Raw genomic sequence first — 25,274 nt, forward strand, 5'->3', positions numbered from 1 at the left:
GCCAGGGCTGCTCGCACCAGGAAGACACCGACCAACCGGCGGCAGGATGAGCCTGGCGTGACGACCACACCCTAGCATCTCATTGGATGACGAGAAAGAGGCCGGCATCCGGGATTGGTGCCCCTCGTGGGGGCTTTTGTTTTCCTTTGCCTGCCTCCAACAGGGGAGCGTGGGCCTCCGGGAGGAACGCGGCCCCCGACTCTGGCGAGGGCGTGGGACGCGTAGGGAGACCGCACTCGCTGAACGGATTCTGCAACGATGATGTCAGAAGCCGCCCACTTGTTCGACTTTGCGGCTGGCGGCTGGATTAGAGCTTGAGCCTGAAAGGGGAGCCCACCACCAAGCTGTCAGTCTTCACTGACAAAAGCAGCTTCTGTCAGGAGTCACCCGGAGCCCACCGCATCCAGCCTGGAAGACACGGCGGCCCAGGCTCGCAGAAACGCCCCTCCCCGGGTCCGACCTCAGTGGGCAGAGCGCCCTCAGCCTCAGCAGCCCTCCGGGGAGTTTGTTGTAGATCTCAGTCCTAGGGAGGGCTTAGAAAACAGCGCGGCTCGTCGCGCTCACTAGCTCCAGAGCCCCCTGCAGCCTGTGTCAGCACGAGTGATCTTTGGAAAGAAGAGCTGACAGCCCCCAAACCCTGCAGTCTCTGTGCAGCTCCCTCAGAAAAAGCTCAAGACGCCTGTAGGGTCTCCAGGGCCCTGCAAGGCTAACCCTGCCGGCCGTTACTCTTTCTGACCCCAGCGCCTTTGTGGCCGGCTATTTGGCTAACACCTTCACCTCTTGGAAGTCTCTGACTGAATCCACATTCTCATTGGGACCACCCTGTTTGATGCTGCAGCCCCCACCCGCGGCCCACGCATCCCCCATCCTAATTTTTCCCCCACGCAATTTATCACATCCTAATGTAACACCTAATTTGCATAAGATGTTTAGTGGGAGAACGTCACCTGTAAGTGCTGGCACTAGTGGGCACTTGCCCCTTCTTGTTTTTTTTCTTCCCCCTCGACTAATCATATGCAAGTCCTCCTAGTATATCCATCCTTTAAAAAGTAACTCTCACGGTGGGTGTTTGTCCTAGCGGTTAAGCCACTGGTTGGATGCCTGCATCCCATATCAGAGTGTCGGGCTTCAAATCCTGGGTCAAGTGCTTCCTGCTGATGCAGACCCTGGGAAGCAATGTTGACTGCTCAAGTATTTGAGTTCATGCCACCCATGCGGGAGACCTGGATTAAGTTCCTATCTTAGCCCTGGCTGTTACAGGCATTTGGACAGTGCACCAGTGGATGGGAGCTCTCTCCCCCTTCCCCAGGCCTCTAGTAATAATAATTTTAAAAAGTAGTAGTAATTCTCCTTGACAACCTTTTTCATTTTCTCTGAGGCCAATCTTAAGTAGTCAGGCATACAGGCTAAAATTGATAAGATTTGTGAGCTGAAGACCACGCCTTCACCACGCCCCCTGTGTGACCTCATGCCCTGATACCTTCACCATGCCCCTGTATGTCCTTATTCCCCTACCTGGCCACACCTGGGTGCCCACCAGACAATCAAGTTAATTAACCACTCCCCTTTGGAAGTGGGTTAAAAGCCCGGGACCCGGTGTGTCCCAGCCCTTCTCTTCTCCCCTGGCCTCTTGCCAGGAGAAGGCTCTCTGTATCCCTGCGCCTCCAGGTCACAAGGCCTTCAGGCCACGCACCCTAAGCTTCCAGGCCTAGATGCTCCTCCACGTGGCTGGTTCCTGCTGCTCGGTATGAACCAGATTTACTTCTCTTTTTTTTTTTTTTTAAGAGTATTTATTTGACAGGTAGAGTTACAGACAGTGAGAGGGAGAGACAGAGAGAAAGGTCTTCCTTCCGTTGGTTCACCCCCCAAATGTCCGCTACCGCCAGAGCTATGCTGATCCGAAGCCAGGAGCCAGGTGCCGCCTCCTGGTCTCCCATGCGGGTGCAGGGCCCAAGCACTTGGGCCATCCTCCACTGCCCTCCCGGGCCACAGCAGAGAGTTGGACTGGAAGAGGAGTAGCCGGGAATCCCATATGGGATTCTGGCGCCGCAGGCGGAGGATTAGCCAAGTGAGCCACGGCGCAGACCCCTACTTCTCTCTCTTAATAAAGCTCTCTCCTATGCATCTTTCTCACTAAATAAAAGCTTAAAACGTACCACGCTGCCTCATTTATCTGTGCCAGTATTTAAAATTCTTCTCTAAATATTAGGCAAGAACCCTCTCGGGCTTATTAATATTGGGGATTTAGTAATAAGGCAATGGTGAAATCATATGGCACCCCAAATTCTGGTAGCATATGTGGCACCCCAGATAGCACTTCTGGGGAACTTGAGGGGCCACATTTCAGTGTAAATTTTAGGGGGTCATGTCGAATTTCAAATCTAAACAAACAGCAGACTGTTCTCACCATTCCATTCCACTTCTCAGCTCCCACTCTGCACAAATTACTCTCTTGAAAGTCCTCCTGACCTCAGGTTCCATCAACAGCCTCAGCCATTTGTTAGGAAAATGGCGCAGTCTTATCTATGGCACGATTCTACATCCTAGGCCGTAGCCCCCGCCGCCATTGCTGAAAGCCAGGTGGCCACATGGGCCAACCACCAGTGTCAAGCCCCACCCCCATCCTGATGGGATTTGCTGCTCCTACTTCCCTGCCCGCCCCCCCCCCCCCGGCAAAGTTTTAAAAGGACCTGTTCCCGAACATGTGGCTCTCTTGGCTCCGCTCCTCTCCTCTGCTCTCATCTCTTGCTCTCAGCTGTCTCTCTGCTCTCTCTTGGCTTCTCTCTCGCTCCTCTCTTCTCCCCTCACTGGCTCCTCTCTCTTCCTTCCTTCCTCGCCCCTTCCCTCCAGCCTGCAGGGTTTTCCCCAATAAACCATTTCCCTTACTCTGGTGTCTGGTGTGTTTTGTGGCGGCCTTACACCACAGGACTCCACTATTATCAACCATCAGCTCCTGCTGGGATTTCTTTTCTCCCTTCCTACATCACTGACTGGCTTCCCCCCCCCCCACCCCACCCCCCCACCCCCCCCCCCCCGCCCTGGGCCCCTTAAACACAAGCCTTTCTCTAAGATTCTATTACAGTCTCCATGTTTCTGCCTGAAAAAAAATAAAAGCCAAAATGGTGGCAGAATGATTAAAAAAAAAAAGAGTAAAATCCATTTTCTGAGTCTCGGGAGGACTTACCTGAGAGTAGATCGCCACTCAGAGGTTGACTGCTTCTCCTTGTTACAAAAACCCAAACTCACCTATAGGATTTTCTCCAAATCCCCTTTGTAGCCTACAATAGCCTAAGCACCTCCCCCTAAAATTGCTACGCTGCTGCCCTAAACTCCAGTTTGGAGATAAAGCCTTCAAAGAGGTGGTTAGGGTTAAATGAAGTCCTAAGGGTGGGGCCTGGCCGACATCCCTATAAGAGACACCAAGAGTGCACACAGACAAGGAAAAAAGTCACATGAGGACAGACCAAGTAGGTGACAACTACAATGCAAGGAGATGGACGAAAACCTCAGACGAAACCAACCCAGCTCACAACTTGGCCTTGGACTTGGAGCCTCCAGGAGGAGGAGCAAGTCACTGTCTGTTGTTTAAGCTGCCCGGTCTCTGGTAGTACATTCTGTACTTCGGCAGCGGTAGTCAATAATGAGAGTACCACAGAAGGCCTGTGGGGCATGGAAATGAAAGTTAAATTTACTTTGGGGGTCAAAAAATTTGACACCACAATTTTTTTAGTAATAGATATTTTCCACTAACTTTCTGAAGACCCCTTCTTTATAGGATTTCAAAATATTGTGTACCCAAATAAATTTCTCTTTTAATTCTATTCTTCTGTGAAGAGGATTTAGACTGGACAGAGGCTGTAAACTGTGAGCACAGCCACAGGTGCTATTGACCATAGCCACAGGCGCTGTTGGCTACAGCCACAGGACCACAGCATGGACATTGCTAACCACAGCCACGGTGCTGCTGGCCACAGCCCACAGGACCACAGCCGCAGGTGCTGCACTGAGAGAGTGGAGAGGCACATTTGAAGCAGTCACTGCAGCATCCAAATTCAAACGATGCCTTCGCAAGTCTGGGAGCAGACAGGTTCTGACAGCATTGCCTACACTGTGTACCAAGGAGTAGTAAAAGATTCAGAAACATCTAGAGCAAAGTGAAACAGTTTTCTCTGCTGTGGGATTTCTTAGAGACTTTATGTGCAATATACAGCTCCAAGTGGTGGTGGTGGTGGTGGGGGCAGCATGCAGTAGTTCTCAAACGTATTTCACCCTTCTTTTGTGGGATTTCTGAGTGATCATTCTTCCTGGTGTCACACTGTCAGAGCCGATGGGTCAAAGGAAACCTGGCTACCCTGAGGGATGTATTCCCGAGGTTGCAGGTGCTGCTGGCCCGGGCTGGGAGCTCCTGTGGTGCAGCTGCTGCTCCTGACAGAGGGGACTGTGGTACCTGGCTGCTATGGGCTGAATATGTCCCTCCAGAACTCATGAGGTATTTGGAGATGGGGTCTTGGGGAGGTGACTAGGCCCGCAAGGACTGTGCCAGGGGCTGTGGGGACAGAAGTAAAAGTCCATCTCTGCTCACCTGGGGCAGAAGAGCAGGTGTGTGTGGAAGCATCAGGCCGATACAGCAAGCCCCACGAGGCCACAGCCACCTTCACAAAGAGTTCAAGTATTGACAACTTAACACCCTTTACTGCCAAATAAAGATGAGAAGAGAAGAGAAAATCACTTTATTTTCAAGCCACTGTCTTGTTTCATCTAGTTGTTGCCAACCATCTGACAGCAGCTTCTCTATAACCCCTGATTCCTGGAGTGTTCAACATATCCATGGTCACAGCTCTATCAGCTTCAGGAGGACATGCGTAGCTTTCCCCTACAGGCCCAGGGCGTGCCAGGAAGACGGCCAGCTCCCTGCTCCCTCACACAGGCCCCTCGGGGTCTGCCGTGGAAGGCTCCCAGGCAGGAAGCTGACCACAGCTGCTAGCTCCTCACCCCAATCCCTCCAAGGGAACAAAGAAAGAAAATTCTGTTTCTCCAAATGGAGGGTCTTAACGTCAACCGAAGTTCAAACACAAACAAAGCTCAGAACCTGGGAGGCAAGGCCGGGAGCTTTCACCCTCCACATCCCACTGCGCTCGGCAGCCTCCTCGCCCACCGCCGTGATGTTTCTCATCTGTCCCAATAGCAGAACTAGAACTTCCCTCGGAAGAATGAACTAGAAAAGGAAAAAACTCTAACCCTGGGAAAGCGCTTCCTTAGACACACCTCTAGTGAGACGACCATCAAGAAAACTGACATCCCTCTCCTCTCTGGGCACCACACAGGGCCCCCAGAGGAAGGGCCAGGTGACTAGGCGCGCTGGTGCTGCTCTGGCCCCTCGGCTGGGAGCCGGGGCTGGCACTGCGGGCACCACCAGGTCAGCCTCTGAAACCCGCCCGGGGGCCCAAGCTCCTGCTTCAGGACCTGGTGCCCGGCAGGACACTGCTCCTTCTGGTAGATCTGGGGGTGCTGCTGTCGGCCCTGCAGCTTGTCCTGCAGCCAGTGTGTACTGAACTCCACCACGTGGTCCACAAGGGCCTCCAGACACGAAGGACTCAGGAGCGAGCCGAGGGAGAGCGGATGGACCCCGGCTCTGTAGAGGACTTCGTTCTTGATGATGTTCCCTGCAACAAAGCAGGCAGAGGGTAAGGCCAGGACAAAACGCACACGGCACAGGAAACCATCCCCAAAGTCAGCCGGGCAAGCCGACGGTGGCATGGCAGCAGCAGGCGAGTACACCCAGGAGGACTGGAACTGGCTGCGCCACATACTGGGGGACCTCGGGCAAGCCTGCAATCTCTTTGTCAAAATGGCCTGGGAAAGCAGTGGAAGATGGCCCAAGTGCTTGGGCTCTGTACCCGCGTGGGAGACCCAGAGGAAGCTTCTGGCTCCTGGTGTTAGATCGGCGCAGCTCTGGTAGCCATGGCCATTTGGGGAGTGATCTAGTAGATGAAGATCTCTTTCTCTCTGCCTCTTTGTAGTTCTGCCTTTCAAGTAAATAAATCTTTAAAAAAAATAAATTTACAAAAAAAAAAAAAAGAAGAAGAAAGGCAGAATTACAGAGAGGAAGGGGTAGAGAAAGAGAGAAAAAAAGAGATTTTCCATCCACTGGTTCACTCCCCAAATGGTTGCAGCAGAGTTGGACTGATCTGAAGCTAGGAGCTTCCTCAGGGTCTCCCACGTGGGTACAGAGCCCAAGGACTTGGGCCATCTTCCACCGATTTCCAGGCCATAGCAGAAAGCTGGATTGGAAATGGAACATCCAGGACTCGAACCAGCACCCATATGGGATGCCGGCACTGCAGGCAGCGCTTTACCCACTACACCACAGCACCAGCCCCATGAATGGTTACTATTATGTGAAATGTCAAGCACAAGGCCTATTCTATAGAAAGCTCTAAGAGGTGTTATTTTCTTGTTTTTCTACTCCTGCCTCATTCTTCAGGAAGCCAGCCTTGATCCCTCCTTACAGAATCAAGTAATTCTTCAAAATGTTCCCACAGTGCCTCTACTAGGCATTATCACAATCTGTGCTTCCCGGGCCATTAAACAAAGATTTCCTTCATGGAGGAGGGAAGGTGAGCCTGCCCGAGGGCAAGGGCTCTGAATGCCTGTGGGGAGGGGCTGAATGGAATTACTGCTCCTCCCAAGAGCTTCGAAGTCACAGTGCTGGCTACACACACACTCTCTCTCCCAAGGCCACGGGCAGGCTACTGCACTGGAATTTCAGCTGTGTGGCTGAACTTGCAATGGGCCCTCTGCTTTGGTTTCACCTTCTGAATAAAGGGAAAACAAGTACCTTCTCCCAGCACAAAGCAGCGAGGATGAAGCCGTGCACCGGCACAGTGCAGTCCGGTTATTACAGCTGCTACTCTGTCACTGGCCAGGGGAGCCCCCAGGGTCCTACATGGGGAAGCAAGGCCAGTGCCTGGAGAATGCAGGATCTTTGCCTGCAGCAGCAAAGTCACGCCATGGATATGGAGGTGACTTTGTCATCACCAGCCTGCCTGATGTCCTGGGTCACACAGACTCCCCGGCTGTGGGTAATGAGAACGGTACGCTCTCCTAGTCCAGCTAAGTAGCCGTGATCTCTTTTATCAGATTGTTCAGTTCTCCCCACCTCCAAATACTCACGGTCTATCACTCAGGCCTCCTGAACAAAGAGGGAACCAGAACATGATGCAGGCACGAGTCACCTGTGCCTTCAAGCAGATCTACCAAAGAGCAGTATCCATTAGCAAGCTGCAAGACTTTCTGCTCCTAGCAGATCCTGATCAGGCACCTCCCATGGGCCAAGCAGTGTGTGGGCAGCAGAAAGCACAGGGTGTACAAGCATGACCCCTGCCCTTTAGTAGCACATGCTCTAATGTGCCTGTTCAGAAGCTAACAACTGGGGCCAGCTTTGTGGCATAGCAAGTTAGCTGCCACCTGCAACACCGGAATCCCACAGGAGAGCCAGTTCAAGTCCACGCTGCTCCACTTCTAATCCAGCTCCCCATGAATGTGCCTAGGAAAGCAGCAGAAGATGGTGCAGGTCCTTGGGCTCCTGCATCCATGTGGGAGACCCGGATGAAGCTCCTGGTTTCTGGCTTCGACCTGGCCCAGACCTGGTCATTGCGTCTTTGGGGAGTAAACCAGCAGATGGAAATCTTCTCTCTCTCCCTCTCTTCTCTTCCCTCTCCCTCTCTCTCTCTGTAACTCTGCCCTTCAAATAAATTAAAAAAAAAAAAAAAAAGCTAACAACTGATAATATAGTCATGGTGTGAATTCCAAAACCAAGAGAGAAGTCAGAAACCACAGAGGGGCCTTATGGCACAGTGGGTTAAGCTGCTGCTTCTGACACTGGCATACCGTATGGGTGCCAGTTTCAGTCCTGGATGGTCCACTTCCCAGCTCCCTGCTAAGTGTTTGGTCTCCTTCTACTCAACTGGGAGACCTGGATGGAGTTCCAGTCTCCTGGCTTCAGCTTGCCCAGCCCTGGCCATTGTGGCCATTTAGGGAGTGAACCAACAGATGGAAAAAATATATATTTTTTTAATTTGAAAGTCATAGTTACAGAGATAGGAGGGGAGAGGGGGGGGGAGGGAGAGAGAGAGAGAGAGAGAGCGCGAGCAAGCGCACACTCTTCCATCCACTGGTTCACTCCTAAAATGGTTGCAATAGCCGGGGCTGGGCCAGGCCAAGGCTGGGTCTCTCATGTGGGTGCAGGAGTCCAAGCACTTGGACCACCTTCTGCTACCTTCCCAGGTGCATTAGCAGGGAGCTGGATCAGAAGTGGAGCAACTAGGACTCAAACCAGTGCCCATATGGGATGCTAGTGTAGCAGGCAGAGGCTAAACCTGCTATGCCACAACACCGGCCCCAACTCTGTCAAATAAATGACATATCTTTAATTAAAAAGAAAAAAAAAGAAATGCATAATCTAACTTCTTCAGTTTAAAAATGGGAAATGAGGGTAAAGAGAGTAAGAGTTTGCTGCCAGACCAACTGGGGTGAGTCTCATGACCCCCAGACGACTGACTTTGTAGCATTTAGCAACTCCATCCCATCTCCATGGCTCATACCTAAGCCTGAGAAGTATCTCTGGTCCAACAGCGTATAGCAGACAGGCTGGGCCTGGCCCAAAGCTTCCAGGGCTTGTCCTCGATGGAACTTTTCAGACAGGATGTCAGAGGTGGGTCTGACCACTGGGGAAGAGCTCCAAGACATCTGACAATTGTAAAACGCCAGAAAGCCACCACCGCCAAAATAAAGGACCAGCCTGGGAAGAAAGCACAGATCACACGCGCAGTTAGCACAACACAGGCAACAGGTACACACCGTCACTCCGCACACTCCGCATGCACACACACACACAGCTTCCTGTCTGCAGTCTTGGTCGACCTGCGGAAACAAAGGCCCTGAAAGAGAAAGGTGCAGGGCTGATGCTGTGGCACAGTGGTTAAAGTCCTAGCCTGCAGCACCGGCATCCCATTTGGGTGCCAGTTCGAGTCCCAGCTGCTCCACTTCCAATCCAGCTCCCTGTGAATGTGCCTAGGAAAGCAGAAGATGGCGCAAGCCCTGGGGCCTCTGTACCTGTGTGGGAGACCCAGAGGGAGTGCCTGGCTTCAGACTGGCTTAGCTCTGGCCGTTGCAGCCATTTAGGGAGTGAACCAGTTGATGAATGACCTCTCTCTCTCCGTGTCTCTACCTCTCTCTGTAACTCTTTCAAATAAATAAAATAAAATCTTTAAAAAGGAAAGAGGGATAGGGAAAGGGAGGGATAGGGAAAGGGAGGGATAGGGAGAGGGAGGGATAGGAGGGGGAGGGGGGAGGGGAGGGGGAGGGGGAGGGGGAGAGAAGCTCTGTAAGAAGTACAAACATCTCAGGCCTGAATGGAATAATTAAAAGAACACACAGTGTTTAGCCATTGGCTAAGATGCCCACATCCCATACTGGAGTGCCTGGGTTTGATTTCTGGCTCCAGCTCCCAAATCCAGCTTTTCTGCGACGCAGCTTTGGTCTGTTGTGGACATTTGGAGAATAAGTCAGCAGAAGGGAGCTCTGGCCAGCGCTGCGGCTCACTAGGCTAATCCTCCCGGTTTCTAGTCCTGGTTGGGGCACCGGTTCTGTCCTGGTTGCTCCTCCTCCAGTCCAGCTCTCTGCTGTGGCCCGGGAGTGCAGTGGAGGATGGCCCAAGTGCTTGGGCCCTGCACCCCATGGGAGACCAGGAAGAAGTACCTGGCTCCTGGCTTCGGATCGGCACAGCGCACCGGCCGTGACGGCCATTTGGGGGGTGAACCAACGGAAGAAAGACCCTTCTCTGTCTCTCTCTTACTGTCTAACTCTGTCAAATTAAAAAAAGGGGGGGGGGGCTCTGTCACTTTGCCTCTTGAATTCAAAACAAAAGGAAAAACTACATACACATTTTTCTGATTATAGCAACTCATGTTCACAGAACATTTGGAAAGGATAAAGTCTGAAGTTAAGGAAGTACGGCTACCTGGACACAACTGGCTCACGAGGAAGGAGACAGGGCAATGGACACAGGAGAGGAACCAGTGTCAGGCTCATTCCCCAGACACAGACACAGCCAGGGGCAGACACCGCGTGAGTGGCTGTACTTCTCGGGATGCTCGCGTGCCCTATCAGAGAGCAGGGGTTCCAGACCCAGCCCCACTCTCCAGCAGCTTCCTGCTAATGTGCAGCCTGGGGGACAACGGGCGATGGCTCAAGTAGTGGAGTCCCTGCCGCTCACATGGGAGACCTGGACTAAATTTCCAGCTCCTGACTTTAGCCTGGCCCACACCTATGTGTTGTGAGCATTTGGGGAATGAAGCAGCAAACAGGAGATCCATCTATCTCTGTCCCTGTCTCCCTCTCCTCTCTGGCTCTCCAAGAACAAAACAAAGCAAGACACACTCCCACATACTCAGCTGAGCTTCCTGAATGCCAAGGACAGAGCAGCCTGATCTTATCACCTGAGAAGAAACAACGGGTTACTTTGTCAGGGAAGGCAATCCGGCTGGAACTGGACTCTACACTGAAGCAGAAACCCGCAGATCCTTCTGTAAAAGTAACAGGGAATTCTACATGAGCAGGGACTCAAACACAACGCAGCAGGTAAAACACACGGCTAACAGAAAGGAAATCACCAAGGGCATCAGGACACAGGAGACACACAGATGAGAAACACCACACAGCTCTGAATTTCATAACATATGTGAGCTCCAGATGGACTGTGACTGGGGCTGGTGCAGTGGTGTAGCAGGTTAAGCCTTTGCCTGGGGCGCCAGCATTCCATATGGGCGCTGGTTCAAGTCCTGGCTGATCCTCTTCCAATCCCGCTCCCTGCTGATGCACCTGGGAAAGCAGCAGAAGATGGTCCAAGTCCTTGGACCCCTACACCTATGTGGAAGAACAGGAAGAAGCTCCTGGCTCCTGGCTTCGGATGGGCCCAGCTCTGGTCATTGTGGCCATCTGAGAGTGAACCAGCAGATGGAAGACCTCTCTCAGTAAGTCTGCCTCTCAAATAAAAAAATCTTTAAAAAAATAAAAATAGACTATGATTCTGATGTGTAGCAGAGGCTGTAATTCAACTGTTACAAAAGAACTCTTAAAACAAAACATAGCATGGGGCCGGCACTGTGGCGTAGAGGGTGAAGCCATCACCTGTAGTGCCAGCATCCCATATGAGCACCAGTTTGAGTCTCTGCTGTTTCACTTCTGAGCCAGATCTTCTATGGTCTAGGAAAGCAGTAGAGGATGGCCCAAATCCTGGGGTCCCTGAACCTGCATGGGAGGCCCAGAAGAAGCTCCTGGCTCCTGGCTTCTGATTGGCGCAGCTCTGGCCGTTGCAGCCATCTGGGTAGTGAATGAGCAGATGGAAGACTTCTCTCTCTCTGCCTCTACCTCTCCATAACTCTACCTTTCAAGTAAATAAATAAATTTAAAAAAATAGCTACTTCAGTTATGTATTTATGAATTTAGTATCAATTTAATTGATATCTAATTAAACCGTAAATTAACACTATTCATTCACTTAATAATCCAAAACACTGAAGTAGCTGGGCAAACTCAAGAGTTGGGTGAATATGTCAGAGAAAAGAAATAGTAGGTAGGGGCCTGCACTGTGGCATAGAGGTAAAGCTACCACCTGCAGTGCCACCAGCCCATAAGGGCACCAGTTCGAGTCCTGGCTGCTCTACTTCTGATCCAGCTCTCTGCTATAGCCTAGGAAAGCAGTAGAAGATGGCCCAAGTCCTTGGACCCATGCACCCACGTGGGAGACCCAGAAGAAAATCCAGGTTCCTGGGTTCAGATTGGCCCAGCTCTGGCTGCTGCAGCCATTTAAAGAGTGAACCAGTGGATGGAAGATTTCTCTCCGGCTCTGCTTCTGCCTCTCTGTAACCCTGCCTTTCAAATAAAATAAATAAATCTTACTAAAAAAATAAAAAGAAATAGCAATTAGTTAATGTGCCCTGGGAAGCAGCAGAACATGGTCCCAAGTATTTGGGCTTCTGCCACCACATGGGAGACCCAAATGAAGTTCCAGGCTCCTGGTTTTGGCCTGGCCTAGCCCTGGCCATTGCAGCCATTTGAAGAGTGCACTAGCTGCTCAAAGTGCGCTCTCTGTCTCTCCCTCTCTCTCTCTGTAACTCTGCCTTTCAAAAAAAAAAAAAAAAATACATCTTTCAAAAGAAAAGTAGCAGGCAAAAAATATGTTAAAGGATTTTTTCTAGAGGTGAGGAGAACAAGCAAAAAATTAGTTCTTGGCCGGCGCTGCGGCTCACTAGGCTAATCCTCCTCCTTGCGGCACCGGCACACCGGGTTCTAGTCCTGGTCGGGGCGCCGGATTCTGTCCCGGTTGCCCCTCTTCCAGGCCAGCTCTCTGCTGTGGCCAGGGAGTGCAGTGGAGGATGGCCCGAGTCCTTGGGCCCTGCACCCCATGGGAGACCAGGATAAGTACCTGGCTCCTGCCATCGGTTCAGCGCGGTGCGCCGGCCGCGGCAGCCATTAGAGGGTGAACCAACGGTCAAAAAAAAAAAAAAAAAACAAAAACCTAATTTTTTTTTTTTTTTTTTTTGACAGGCAGAGTGGACAGTGAGAGAGAGATAGAGAGAAAGGTCTTCCTTTTGCTGTTGGTTCACCCTCCAATGGCCGCCACGGCTAGCGCACTGTGACCAGCGCACCACGCTGATCCCAAGCCAGGAGCCAGGTGCTTCTCCTGGTCTCCCATGCGGGTGCAGGGCCCAAGCACTTGGGCCATCCTCCACTGCACTCCCTGGCCACAGCAGAGAGCTGGCCTGGAAGAGGGGCAACCGGGACAAAATCTGGCGCCCCGACGGGGGCTAGAACCTGGTGTGCCGGCGCCGCTAGGTGGAGGATTAGCCTATTGAGCCGCGGCGCTGGCCAAAAATTAGTTCTAATAATGAGAATAATTAATGTTGATGTAATTAAAAAATGAAGTTATTAACAGAAAAATCCACTTTTCATTTAAAGATAATTACCATCAGAATGAAGATGAACAGCAACCTGTCCAAAGAAACTCAGTGTCATGAGTATAAAAAGAAAAAAAGAAATAGTACATCCAACAGTAGAGAAGAAAACAAAGTCCAATAAACAGGCAATGAAACAAAATCCACACTGCACAGTTCTCACATTTCCTGAGTTTCAGCTGGAGTTTAATGAGACACAGCAACTTCCTCTAAGCAGCACAGCTAAACCAAGTGAACACTGGGTGTAAACACACTGAATTACGTGAAAGGGCAGGGCCGGCGAGCCACGAACAGCTTCACTGAAGAGAAGGCACAGCGTGGCAGGGACGCTGCCCCCACCAGAAAGCCCTGGACAGTCAGGGATGCTGAGGCCTGGGACAGTGACTCAGCAAAATCAACAAACTCCAGTGCTCAGTTGCACAAAATCCGTTACCTACCCAGGAGGCTCGAAGGCTCGTGCCAAGTTCTGAGTTAGCAAAACAATAACCTATTCTTTTCCTTTGCTCAATGTTTTAATAACAGTTAATGTTTACACTTTCTTTTTTTTTTAAAGGTTTATTTATTTATTTGAAAGTCGGAGTTTCACAGAGAGGGAAGGAGAGGCAGAGAGAGAGAGAGGTCCTCCATACGCTGGTTCACTCCCTAGATGGCTGCAACAGCCAGAGCTGTGCTAATCTGAAGCCAGGAGCCAGGAGTTTCCGCCGGGTCTGCCACACAGGTGCAGGGGCCCAAGGACTTGGGCCATCTTCTACTGCTTTCCCAGGCCATAGCAGAGAGCTGGACTGGAAACAGAGCAGCCAGGACTCGAACCAGTGCCAATATGGGATGCCGGCACTGCAGGCGGCAGCTTTACCTTACCTGCTACACCTCAGTGCCGGCAATGTTTACTCTTCATTGTATGTTCCTAAAGAAAGTAAATCTTCATTTATGCACACAAAATGTAAGCAAAGATCAAATTTAATGGGTGCCAAAAGTAGAAGTTACAGGCTGTGGTCTGACCATAATCCAGTGATAAGTGTTTTTTTTTGTTTTTCTCTTTTTTAAATATTTATTTATTTGAAAGACAGAGAGAGATCAATCTTCCATTCTTTGTTTCACTCCCCAAATGGTCAAAATGGCTGGCACTAACCATAGCCAAAGCCAGGAGCTTCTTCCAGGTCTCCCACATGGGTGTGGGGTGCCATCTTCTGCTGCTTCTCCCAGGTGTTGTAGGGAGCTGGATTGGCGGTGAAGCAGCTGGGACTCAAACTGGTGCCAAGCGGAGGCTTATCCTTCTACGCCACAACGCTGGCCGCAATGACAAGTTTTAAAACAACAAAAAAGATCACCCTGGCCAGGGCTGATGTTCAGCCTGGCAGTTAAGATGTCAGGCAGTGGGGGCTGGTGCTGTGGCGCAGCAGGCTAAAGCCCTGGCCTGAGGCGCCGGCATCCCACATGGCAGTCAGTTCTAGTCCCGGCTGCTCCTCTTCTGATCCAGCTCTCTGCTATGGCCTGGGAAAGCAGTGAAGATGGACCAGGTCCTTGGGCCCCTGCACCCACATGGGAGACTCAGAAGAAGCTCCTGGCTCCTGGCTTTGGATCAGTGCAGCTCCTGCCGTTGTGGCCATCTGGGGAGTGAACCATTGGATGGAAGACCTCTCTCTCTCTCTCTGTAAGTGTGTCTTTCAAGTAAATAAAATAAATCTTAAAAAAAAAAAAAAAAAAAAAAAGATGTTAGGCAGCTTCCATCAGAGTGCCTGGGTTCAGTGCAGGGTCCAGCTTTCTGCAGATGCAGACCTTGGGAGGCAGCAGGTGCTGGTTCAAGTAGCTGGGTTCCTGCTTCCCAGGTGGAAGGCCTGAACTGAGTTCCCGGCTCAGTCGTTCTGGATAACTAGAGTGAACCAGTGGATGGCAGCTCTCTCTCTCAAATTAATAAATTATTTAGAAAATCATCCTAAGCACTATGTAAATCAGGAAATATTCTTCCACACAGAAAGAGTCTATAAAGCTAATATTAATTTGAAAGACCAGCGAGGTAGATAAAACTCAGGTAAGCCTAACAAATAAAAGAGAAAGGATAGAGAAAAATATAAAAATGTGAAAAATGAGAAACGGGATACAACTTAACAAGAAGAGAGAAAAAAGCGAGGACGTGATGTGGGACATGTATTTATTCTCTGACAATAAACATGAGCCCCAGGGCGAGGCTGCTCCCTGGGAGGGCGTTCCCGTCCGAGCTAGAGACCAAGCCAAGAATCGGCAGGGCTGAGCTCAGGCAGCAAGAGGTTTGCTGGGGGTTCTGAGGAAGCGCTCCTGGCTCATCCCCACTTCCAGAAGTGATGCTCTCAGCTCTTTCTTCTCCTGGACGTGGTCTTGGGTGGAAACGAAGCCAAGACCTGCAGCAGCATCCTGCGCTGCAGCTCCAAGGACAAGAGCAACGTGAACAAAGGCGAAGCCAGGAGGACCACAAACATGGGGCCAGAACCCTGGAGCCGAGTCGAAGGCAACTCCTTCTTTCCCTCTGAACTTTCAAGTACACTAACCGAAATAGTTCCTTACCACGTAAGCCACTTGGAGCTGTTTCTACAACGTAAAGCATCCTATGGCGCCTAATCACATCATACATAAAGACTACAGGCCCAGGGGCGGGCAGTTGGCAGGGTGACTGAGATGCGGGATGCCCACATCCCATGGTGCAGTGCCTGGGTTTGAGTCTAGCTTCTATTTCTGATTCCAGCTTCTTGCTAATGTGCACCCTGTGAGGCAGTAGGTGATGGCTCACGTAACTGGGTCCCTGCCGCCCACATGGGAGACCTCTATTAAATTCCAGGCTGCCTTCAGTGTGGCCAAGCTCCAGCTGTTGCAGGCATTTGGGGAAGGACCCAGCTGATGGAAGATCTCTCTCTGTCTTTCAAATAAATTTAAAAGAAAAAAAAATATTTTTTTAAAGACCACGGTTCTAAACATAAAAAAAAAAAAAAACCTTTAAAACACAGGAAGTCCATGTGTATGGGCTGGCATTGTGGTGCAGTGGGTTAAACCATTGCCCAAGACACCAGCATCTCCTATTAGAGCGCTGTTTCAAGTCCTGGCTACTCCACTTCCAGTCCAGCTCCCTGTTAATGTGCCTGGGAAAGCAGTGGAATCGGGCTCCTGCTAGCCACATGGGAGACCCAGATGGAGTTCAAGCCTGCTGGCGTCAGCCTGGCACAGCCCTGTCCATTACAACCATTTGGGGAGGGAACCAGTGTATCTCTCTCTCCATCTCTGTCACTCTACCCCCCCACCAAAAAAAAAAAAAAAAAAAAGACTTTGGGGTGGAAGGCAACTTCTTTGGTGAGAGGAAAAAGTTAAATGCATCCAAAACCTATACTGACCATCAACTATTTAAAAATTAAAAATCCTGAATGCTAAAAGGTATCACAGTCAAAGGACACAGTACAGCCTCGGAACAACACAGGCAACACGTATCACAGAGGTGAATGGACTTCACATCTGTTAAGCTTCAAGAAACGGAGGGGAATACACAAACGACCTAATGCTGGTGACAATTCAGTTAAGCTATCACTTTTCTAAGGCCATGAAAACGTGTGCCCCTAAGAAAGTTCCTTCTCTTCAACCAGCAATTACTTCTCTGGGAACAGATTGCTAAGGAAGTAAACCCAAACAGACTTGTATGCACAAAGAGGTTGTTCTCGCATTCAGATGAAAACTGGGGAAATCCTGCCCTGAAATTCAGAGAGCACGAGTCAAGCCATAGAATGTTCTTGAGCCCTTCTACCCGCAGTCCCAAGTCTGCTGGAACAGTGCCCTCCTTTCCTAAGCCTCCCCAGTGAGTTAGGAGTCCTCTCCTGGGTGCCCAACATAGTCCAATTTCTTTTTGTTTTTTAATAATTTATTTATCTAAAGTCAGAGCTACAGAGACAGAGGGGGAGGGAGTGAGGGAGGGATGATAGGAGAGAAAGTGAGAGAGAGACAGAGACAGAGAGATCTTCTGTGGTGGTAGATACTTATTCAAAGGCTGTATTTGCAACAGCCCAATCCGAAGAAAAGGCTAGTAATGCGATAAAGGCGGTTAAATCAGCCATGCTGGTCCTTGGTGTACCCTGGACCATAAAGACTGATAACGGGCCAGTGTATACATCATAGGAATTTAATTCCTTCCTGAAATCTTGGAACATACAGTCTGCCACAGGTATCCCATACAACCCACAGGGACAGGCAATCATTGAAAGAACTCATAGGACAATTAAAGATCTCTTACAAAGACAGAATAACAATCATGCCCCCAGACCCACAGCTTGCTTTGAATGAGGTCCTTTTCATTATCAATTTTCTTAGTTTTGATTCCCAAGGGATCAGCCCAGCTTATAAACACTGGGGATCCTTTCCATCCCAAACCCCAGCCCCTATGGTTAGGTGGAAAGACCCCCTGACAGGAGAATGGAAAGGACCACACCCTCTGCTAACCAAGGGTTAAGGATATGCTTGTGTCTTTCCAGAGAATGTGGGACAGCCCATTTGGGTACCAGCCAGAAACATAAAGCCTGCAACTGACAGCCAACCAGAACCAGCTGAACAAGACTGAGAGTCCGCCTTGTTAGCAGACATACCTGCCCTATCATCCTACCCTGAGAAACTGGCCATAGCCACATCCATTGCTGTTTTATACCCCACTTAGCTCTGGTCAGCCACTCAAATGGCCCACAGCCTGTGTGCGGTCATGCCATTCCTGATAACCATTATTCCTCATTCCTACCCCTATCTGGGCAAGAACTCCTGTGGTCTCTCGATTTAAGCATTGGTTAGTCAACAACGGGTAAGATCCCCTTGGGGACAACCTAAGACAGGCACAGCTGCGTATGGAGACCACATGGAAATGGGGTCAACAATGGTATGGCCAAGAATCACGCCTCCCGTTGCTCAAAAATAAATGAAAAGGGGGAAATGTGGTGGAATGAGAAGGCCATGCCAAGATGGCCGCTGGCAATCAAGCGTCAGTTACTCAGGAATGGCTTTGAAGCCCACCTGGCAACGGAGCCTGCCTGGCAACAGGCTGTGATTGGTTAGGGCATAAACTGCCCCTTGACTGAATTGGCTATCTTGGCTATATAAGATGTTGTACCAACTGAAATAAACGAGTCTGCGGGCTGCTCGCCTCTGGCCCGCTTTAACCCAACTCTCGGGGTCTGTGTGGTGACTCCATGCCTCTTGCCCCCACCACACTCCTCATCTCAGAAAGAAATCAACTTCAACAATCTTCCATCTGCTGGTTCACTCCCCAGGTGGTCACAACAGCCAGGGCTGGACCAAGCAGAAGCCAGGAACTTCTTCCTGGTCTCCCACATGGGTGGCAGGGGCCCAACCATTTGGGCTGTCTCCTGCTGTTTTCCCAGGCCATTAGGAGGGAGCTGGATTTGAAGTGGTGCAGCTGGGACATAAACCAGCACCTGTATGGGGTACTGGTGTCGTGGGCGGCAGCTTTACCCACTACCCCACAACACTGGCCTCCATAGTCTACTTTGTTTTGAGTAAATATGAGGAGTCTTCAAAAAGCTCATGGAAAATGCATGCTACAAAAAACCCTATGTGTGGATTTCAGAATGCTCTGCACCAAAGGAAGCTTTCTCTTCTATTCCATTTTCCCACAGGCTTTCCCAAGCACCCTTGCCCAGCAGCCTCTTCTGGCCCCTGGACAGCAGGGTGCCGGGTAGCCGGCTGGAGCTCCCCACTGCCGAGGGCCCGTGAGTACTGCAGACCCCGCAAAGACCTGGCCAGCCACTCCCTCACCTGGGCGCGGGATCCCTCCAGTCACCCCTCTTGTTGGCTTTCTTCGCTCTGGAGAACTCGTTCACCCAAATGCTGCCAAACAGGCCGAAGCTGACTTGCAGCCACCTCTCAGCACCTGGCGTGAGGCAATCCGCCCCCAGACACTTGGGCCCCTCGTCTCCAGGGGGGACGGCAAGCGCCGCAGCCTGAGAGGACTTGTCAGAAGCTGTCTGTCTGCTGGGCCCCACGGCCTGCTCTTGGTCTGCGGCCTCCACCTCCTGGGCTCCTTTTCGGAGAGGTTCTGGAAGTGGGTCATTGCCACGGAGCCTCAGTTCTTCATCTGGATCAAATCTAAGGAATAATTTCTTTCCATGGACCTAGAAAGAAAACAACATGGATCTGAGATTCAGAAAGGGACACAAGATGGGTATGCAGATTGCTGCCTTACTGGGAATTGCTTCCTTGTCTCCTCCCCAGAAGCTCTCCCAGGTCCAGGGCTTGGGCCCTGTCTTCTGCTTTTCATCTCAGTGCTGTGGGCAGTTAGCACATGGCTTTCAAAGCGACTGGTACCAACTGGAAGAATTAGATTACCAATAAAATGATTTCCGCTAGGTAGCAGGCCACGCAAGGATGCCCAATAATTGCTCCCAATGTTTTCATGAATTAGCTAAAAAATAAATACAAACTCTCATTCTTTCATGCTGGAAATGATCAGCACACACAAGTAGACACCAGCTAACGACAGCACACTGTATAAGGCAGTGCCCCTTACTACACACACACACCCGCCCAGCACATTGGACTTGATAAAAGTTGCAAGAGAACTCACAATTGAAAAAAATTCTGTAAGAAAAACTAGGGGCCAGTGCTGTGGTGTAGTAGGCTAAGCCTCTGCCTGTGGTGCCGGCATCCCATATGGGCACTAGTTTGTGTCCCAGCTGCTACTCTTCTGATCCAGCTTTCTGCTTGTAGTCTGGGGAAGCAGTAGAAGACGGCCCAAGTGCTTGGGCCCCTGCACCCGCATGGGACACCCAGAAGAAGCTCCTGGCTCCTGGCTTTGGATCAGCCTAGCTCCAGCTGTTGTGGCCATTTGGTTAGTGAACCAGTGTATGGAAGACCTTTCTGTCTCCCCCTCTGTCTGTAACTCTACCTCTCAAATCAATAAATATTTTTTAAAAACTTGAATCGGAGCCAGCACCGTGGCACAGTAGGTTAATCCTCCGCCTGCGGCGCCAGCATTCCATATGAGCGCCGGTTCTAGTCCTGGCAGCTCCAGCAATTGCGGCCATTTGGGGACTGAACCAGTGGACAGAAGACCTTTCTCTCTGTCTCTCCTTCTCACTGTCTTTAACTCTACCTCTCAAATAAATAAATAAATAATGTTTAAAAAAAAAACCACACACCTGAATCTTGACACCAAAAATAAATGAATCAAACCACTACTATAAAATAAGCAAGGCGGGCCAGCGCTGTGGCTCACTTGATTAATCCTCCACCTGCGGCGCCGGCATCCCACATGGGCGCCGGGTTCTAGTCCCTGTTGCTCCTCTTCCAGTCCAGCTCTCTGCTGTGGCCCAGGAAGGCAGTGGAGGATGGCCCAAGTGCTTGGGCCCTGCACCCCATGGGAGACCAGGAAGAAGCACCTAGCTCCTGGCTTCTGATCGGCGCAGCACCAGCTGTGGCAGCCATTTGGGGAGTGAACCAACAGAAGGAAGACCTTTGTCTCTCTCTCTCTCACTGTCTATAACTCTACCTGTCAAATAAAAAAAAAAAATAAGCAAGGCAAAGGACTCACCTTATCACAAAGAAAATGATTTCAGTAAAAGAATATGAAAATAAGAAATGTATGTAAAAGAACGTTCCAGCTGCTTTGTGCTCTATTTTCACATTGCCAGCTCCTAGTATGTAATATCTGCATGCCCAGATTCCAGGGTGTGTTCTTTTTTTTTTTTAAAGGTTTATTTATTTATTTTAAATTCAGAGTTACACAAAGACAAGAGAGGCAGACAGAGAGAGAGAGAGAGAGGTCTTCCATCCGCTAGTTCACTCCCCAGATGGCCGCAATGGCCGGAGCTGCACCGATCCAAAGCCAGGAGCCAGGAGCTTCTCCCAGGTCTCCCACGTGGGTGCAGGCGCCCAAGGATTGGGGCATCCTGAACTGCTCTCCTGGGCCATAGCAGAGAGCTGGACAGGAAGTGGAGCCAGGTCTTGAACCTACGCCCATATGGGATGCTGGCGCCTCAGGCCCAGGCATTAACCCACTGCTCCATAGTGCCCGCCGGTCCCAGCCAGGATGTCTGTTCTGTACAACCTTAAATTCAGGCAGTCTTTCAAAAACTTAAAATCAAAACATCTGCCATTAACATTGGAAATGCCTTTTTTTTTTAAAAGATTTACTTATTTATTTGCAAAGTACAGTTAATGGGGGGGGGCAGAGAAAAATTGGGGAGGAGAGGAGTAAAAGAGAGAAAGAAAAAAAAAAGAGAGAGATTGAGATTCCAGCCACTGGTTGACTCTCCAAATAACTGTTAATGGCTAAGGTTGCACCAGGCTGAAGCCAGGAGCCAAGAACTCGATCCTAGTCTCATCCATGTGTGGCAGGGAGCCATACAGGAGCCATCAACTGCTGCCTCCCAGGAAGCGTGTTAGCAGGATCATCAGAATCAGAGAGCACTTGAAGCCAGGAACTCTGGTATGGGTCTGGGCATTCCAAGCAGCAAGTTAACCACTATGCCCAACACCTGCCCCTGGGCAGCATCACTCTTCACATCAAAAAGTAGTAACAGGCGCCAGCACTGTGGCGTAGCAGGTAAAACTGCTGCCTGCGATGCTGGCATCCCATATGGGTGCAGGTTCAAGTCCTGGATGTTCCACTCCAATCTGGCTCCCTGCTAATGCACCTGGGAAAGCAGTAAAAGACGGCCCAAATGCTTGGGCCCCTGCTCCCATGTGGGAGACCTGGAGGAAGCTCCTGACTTCAGATTGGCTCAGCTCCATCCGTTGCAATCATTTGTGGAGTGAACCAGCAGATGGACGACCTCTCTCTCCCTCTCTCTGTAACTCTGCCTTTCAAATAAATAATATTTTTAAAAATGTGTATCTGCATCATGGAATATAATTCAGCAATAAAAGGAGAAAAAGAGCTGCCACATGCTACAAGTGAGTAAATAGTCTGAGCACCAGCTCTGCGGACAGCACTGTGATCACTCGGACATTCCAGAGACAGGGGCATCATGCTGACCCCTGTAAGCCTCCCAGGGCTGTGTGAACTAAGAGGCCATGCACCTGGAGGTCAGACGACCCGCGCTCCAGGCTGCCCCTCACCAGCTACCCATTCTGCGGTGGGAGATAGTGGTGGCAAACAGCAGGGTAGAAGCAGAACTAGTATTTCTCAAATGCCTACAATGTGCCAGGCATAACGTCCAGTCCTAGGATCACGGTAATAAGTGGGCAGCCTATCCCCATTTCACCTCTGAAGAAACTAGAGCTGCGAGGTTCAGGAGCTTGCTGGAGAACACAGCCAAGCAAACGGCAGCACAGCCCCAAGTCTACTCTGCAAACACCTGGCACTGGGTGCCACGCAGCCGGGATACATGACTGATGAGGACACAGCCCCGTCCTGTGTATCTGTCTCCTCCACTCAACAGGCCGGACACAGTCAGCAGGAAGGATGCAAGAGGAGGGGCTACAGGGTGCCCAGGAAGCACAGAGGAGTCCAAAGCAGGCAGGGCAGGTTTCACGGAGGAGGTGACAGCCAAGCAGCAACCAGAAGACAGAACTGCCGTGGTCAGCTGAGGAGACAGGCGGGGCTGGGAGAAAAGGAAGCCCTGCTCGGGATGACGGGAGCAGCAGGTCAAAAGCATGGGCAACACAGACTGTCGGGAGAGCCCCAGGTGGGCAGGGGGAGAAGGCTGGAGGGCAGCGCAGGGGTCAGACCAGAGGGCGCTGTGCGAGCGGGGAAGAACCCGACTTCTGCTCCAGGACTGACCCACAGCTCCCCTTACTTCCCGGTGGGATCTAGCATGGGTTTCCAGCCAGAGGTGCCTGATGGGCACAGCAGGAAGGACCAGAGTCGCTCCAGACTTGCTGAATCAGGGTCTCCACAGCCCACTGTGACGCCCATGGGAGCTGTGTGGAGTCCCAGTGTGCTGGTTGGGGCCCATGGCAGCGACAGCCGGGGATGTCTTGGGACAGACTCCAGGAGGAAGCGTGGGAGGGGCCGAGGGAATCAACGCACCTGAGGATGCTCAACTCACCTGGGTGTCCTGGAGCCACAGAGACTGAAGGTCGGGTGGGTGCAGCTTCTTGCTGCTGCCCCCTGTCTTGACCACCTGCTGGCCCACAAAGGGGGACACCAGGTGGTGAAATTTCCTCACAGACGGCCCTTCCGGCATCCCTGCAGGCAGAAACCGGCGTCAGAGGCCGCGGACTTCTCTCTAGCACGCTGACTCACCTCAGGCTGCAAACAGCCCTCTATGCCACCAACTTTAAAAGCAGAGAGCGCCCAAAAGCCAATGTGGCTGGGGACGGGGTTAGCTCACCAGTGGGGATGAGCCGCAGCCCCAAGTGGATCAACTTCACAAGAAATTCACAAGGAACGGCCCCCTCCTTGCCTCTTCCGCCTCCACCACCCACAGTGGGCAAAGCAGCCCGTCGGGACCACCTGCCGTTTCCATCCGCAGCAGGAGCTGACCCTGTTACTTTTTGCCTGGATTGTGGGCCCCTATCTCATCTCCAGGCTCTCTCTGCCCCCACTGCAACCCTCTCCATGCTGATTCATCCCCCCCAACCACCACCTTTAGGGGACCCAGTGGTGAAGGCTGCGAGGGACACGGAGACACGGCCGTGGATTCGGACCTCCCAGAATCTCCACTCCAGTAATGGGGACACGCAGGCGCAGGGCAGAGCCCGGAATCCTGACAAGCGCAGACACCTAGCCAGGCCAGTTCGGAGCAGGGAGGGGTCGCTCGCGGTTTAACTAGAGACGGATCCCTAGTAACCGCGGCACAGCTGTGCGTCCCTTCAACGCTGATGCAGAGTTGTCTGTGGCCCCTTCCCCCTCTGCGCCAACGCCACCCACAGGAGGTCTGCGTGGCTGCTCGCATACGGAAGCCCCCAGGTTCCTCAGCAGCGCAAGACTCGCTGTAGTAACGGTGCACAGGTGCTGCCGAAGGGGGGGGGGGGTAGAATCTATCGCATTTCAGTGACTCTAAAAGACCTTTACAAGATTAGCAAACTGCCGCTGACAATCCATGCCTGCTCACAGCTTGGTTAGCTGCACTTTGGGTAACGCACATCTGTTCGCAGCTGCCAGGGATTCCCTGCGACGCAGCCACTTTTCTCCTAAATCCTAACGCCGGGAAGCCCTGCAGGGGTCCTGCCAGCAGTGCGGGTGAGCCTGGACGAAGGTTCTGGAAAAGCTCCCCCCCCCCCCTGCTTCTCTCAGGTGTTTCTGCGGAGGGGGACGAGCGGCAGCACGAGGAGAACCGCCCCCCACCCGCGTGCCCCATCCCCGCACGGGGGTCGCCGCTGACGTCGTTACCACCCAAGGAGTCTAAAAATGACTGCTTTCCGCAAGTCTTGGGGTAGGGGAAGAGGAGCGCGCGGAGACGGGACCGAGGGCCACTGGCCGCGCACAACAAAGAAACTGAACCGGGAGCGGGAGTCTAGAGACCCTTCTTAATGTTCCTGTCATTAAGTTTTCACTCCGAAAAACAGCGCGGCGCACCCGTTTGCTCTGGGCGCGCGCGAGGCCGCGCCGCGCACACTCCGCAGAGCCTCGGCTCGGGAGCCGCACGGCCCTCCCCGCCTGCACCCCTCCGCAGGCCCCGGTCGGGCCGAGGAGGCGGGCGCGCAGCGAGCGGCTGGCTGCCGAACTCACCGGCTCCGGGCGGCCGCCCTGGGCTCGCCGCGGCTCTGCAGCGCACTTCGCACGCTCGCTTCCGACGCCGGCCCGGAGCGTGCGCGCAGGAGGCGGGGCGAAGCCGGGATGGAGGCGGGCTTGCGGCGCTCCGCCCCTTGGGGGCGGGGCCCCGTCCTGGCGGCGCCGGCCCTGTTCTCCTGGAGAGGGCGCCGCTTTGGGGAGGGTGTTGGGGGGTGGGCTGCTGGAGGCGGGGCAGCCGCCAAGGGTGGAGAGTACCCGGGTGAGAGGTTGGCGGGTTCCGGGACTAGAACTGGAGACTGAGGATCAGAACACAAGACAGTGATGGAAGAAGGCGGGTGCGTTGCTGAATGGGAGCACTTTGTGGGGTGCGGGCACAAGACAAACCTTTCTGTTGGTTCTGCTCGTCCTCGGAGCCTAGGAATGACGGAAAGGATCCAGGTTGTCAAGAAATTCCCGTGAAGTCATTTATTTATTTAAGTCAGAGTTACACAGAGAGACAGAAAGAGATCTTCTATCTGCTGGTTCACCCCCCAGATGGCTGCAATGGCCGGTGCTGGGCCAGGCCCAAGCCAGGAGCTTCTGCCAAGTCTCCCAAGTGGGTGACAGGGGCCCAGGTACATCTTCTG

General features: G+C 52.0%; 1 protein-coding gene across 4 annotated transcripts; it reads right to left on the reverse strand.

Annotated features, from left to right (window-relative positions):
* Positions 1–4,715: 4,715 nt before the first annotated feature.
* Positions 4,716–24,776, reverse strand: NEIL2 (nei like DNA glycosylase 2). 4 transcript variants are annotated; one of them, XM_002709292.6, is made up of 5 exons: positions 24,646–24,776; positions 23,021–23,160; positions 18,786–19,141; positions 8,604–8,800; positions 4,716–5,663 (listed from the first exon to the last, which is right to left on the reverse strand). In XM_002709292.6, the coding sequence occupies exons 2-5, from the start codon at positions 23,156–23,158 to the stop codon at positions 5,350–5,352; spliced, it is 1,005 nt and encodes a 334-aa protein (XP_002709338.1). In that variant the 5' UTR covers positions 23,159–23,160; positions 24,646–24,776; the 3' UTR covers positions 4,716–5,349. The 4 variants fall into 4 exon arrangements, with proteins under 4 accessions (XP_002709338.1, XP_089181550.1, XP_089181551.1 ...); XM_089325424.1 differs by lacking the exon at positions 24,646–24,776 and adding an exon at positions 23,622–23,761; XM_089325425.1 differs by lacking the exon at positions 24,646–24,776 and adding an exon at positions 23,561–23,693.
* Between the last annotated feature and the right edge of the window lie 498 nt (positions 24,777–25,274).

Source organism: Oryctolagus cuniculus, chromosome 2 (assembly GCF_051225735.1).
Source record: "Oryctolagus cuniculus isolate XC-2025 breed Fujian yellow rabbit chromosome 2, ASM5122573v1, whole genome shotgun sequence".
Classification (NCBI taxonomy): domain Eukaryota; kingdom Metazoa; phylum Chordata; class Mammalia; order Lagomorpha; family Leporidae; genus Oryctolagus; species Oryctolagus cuniculus.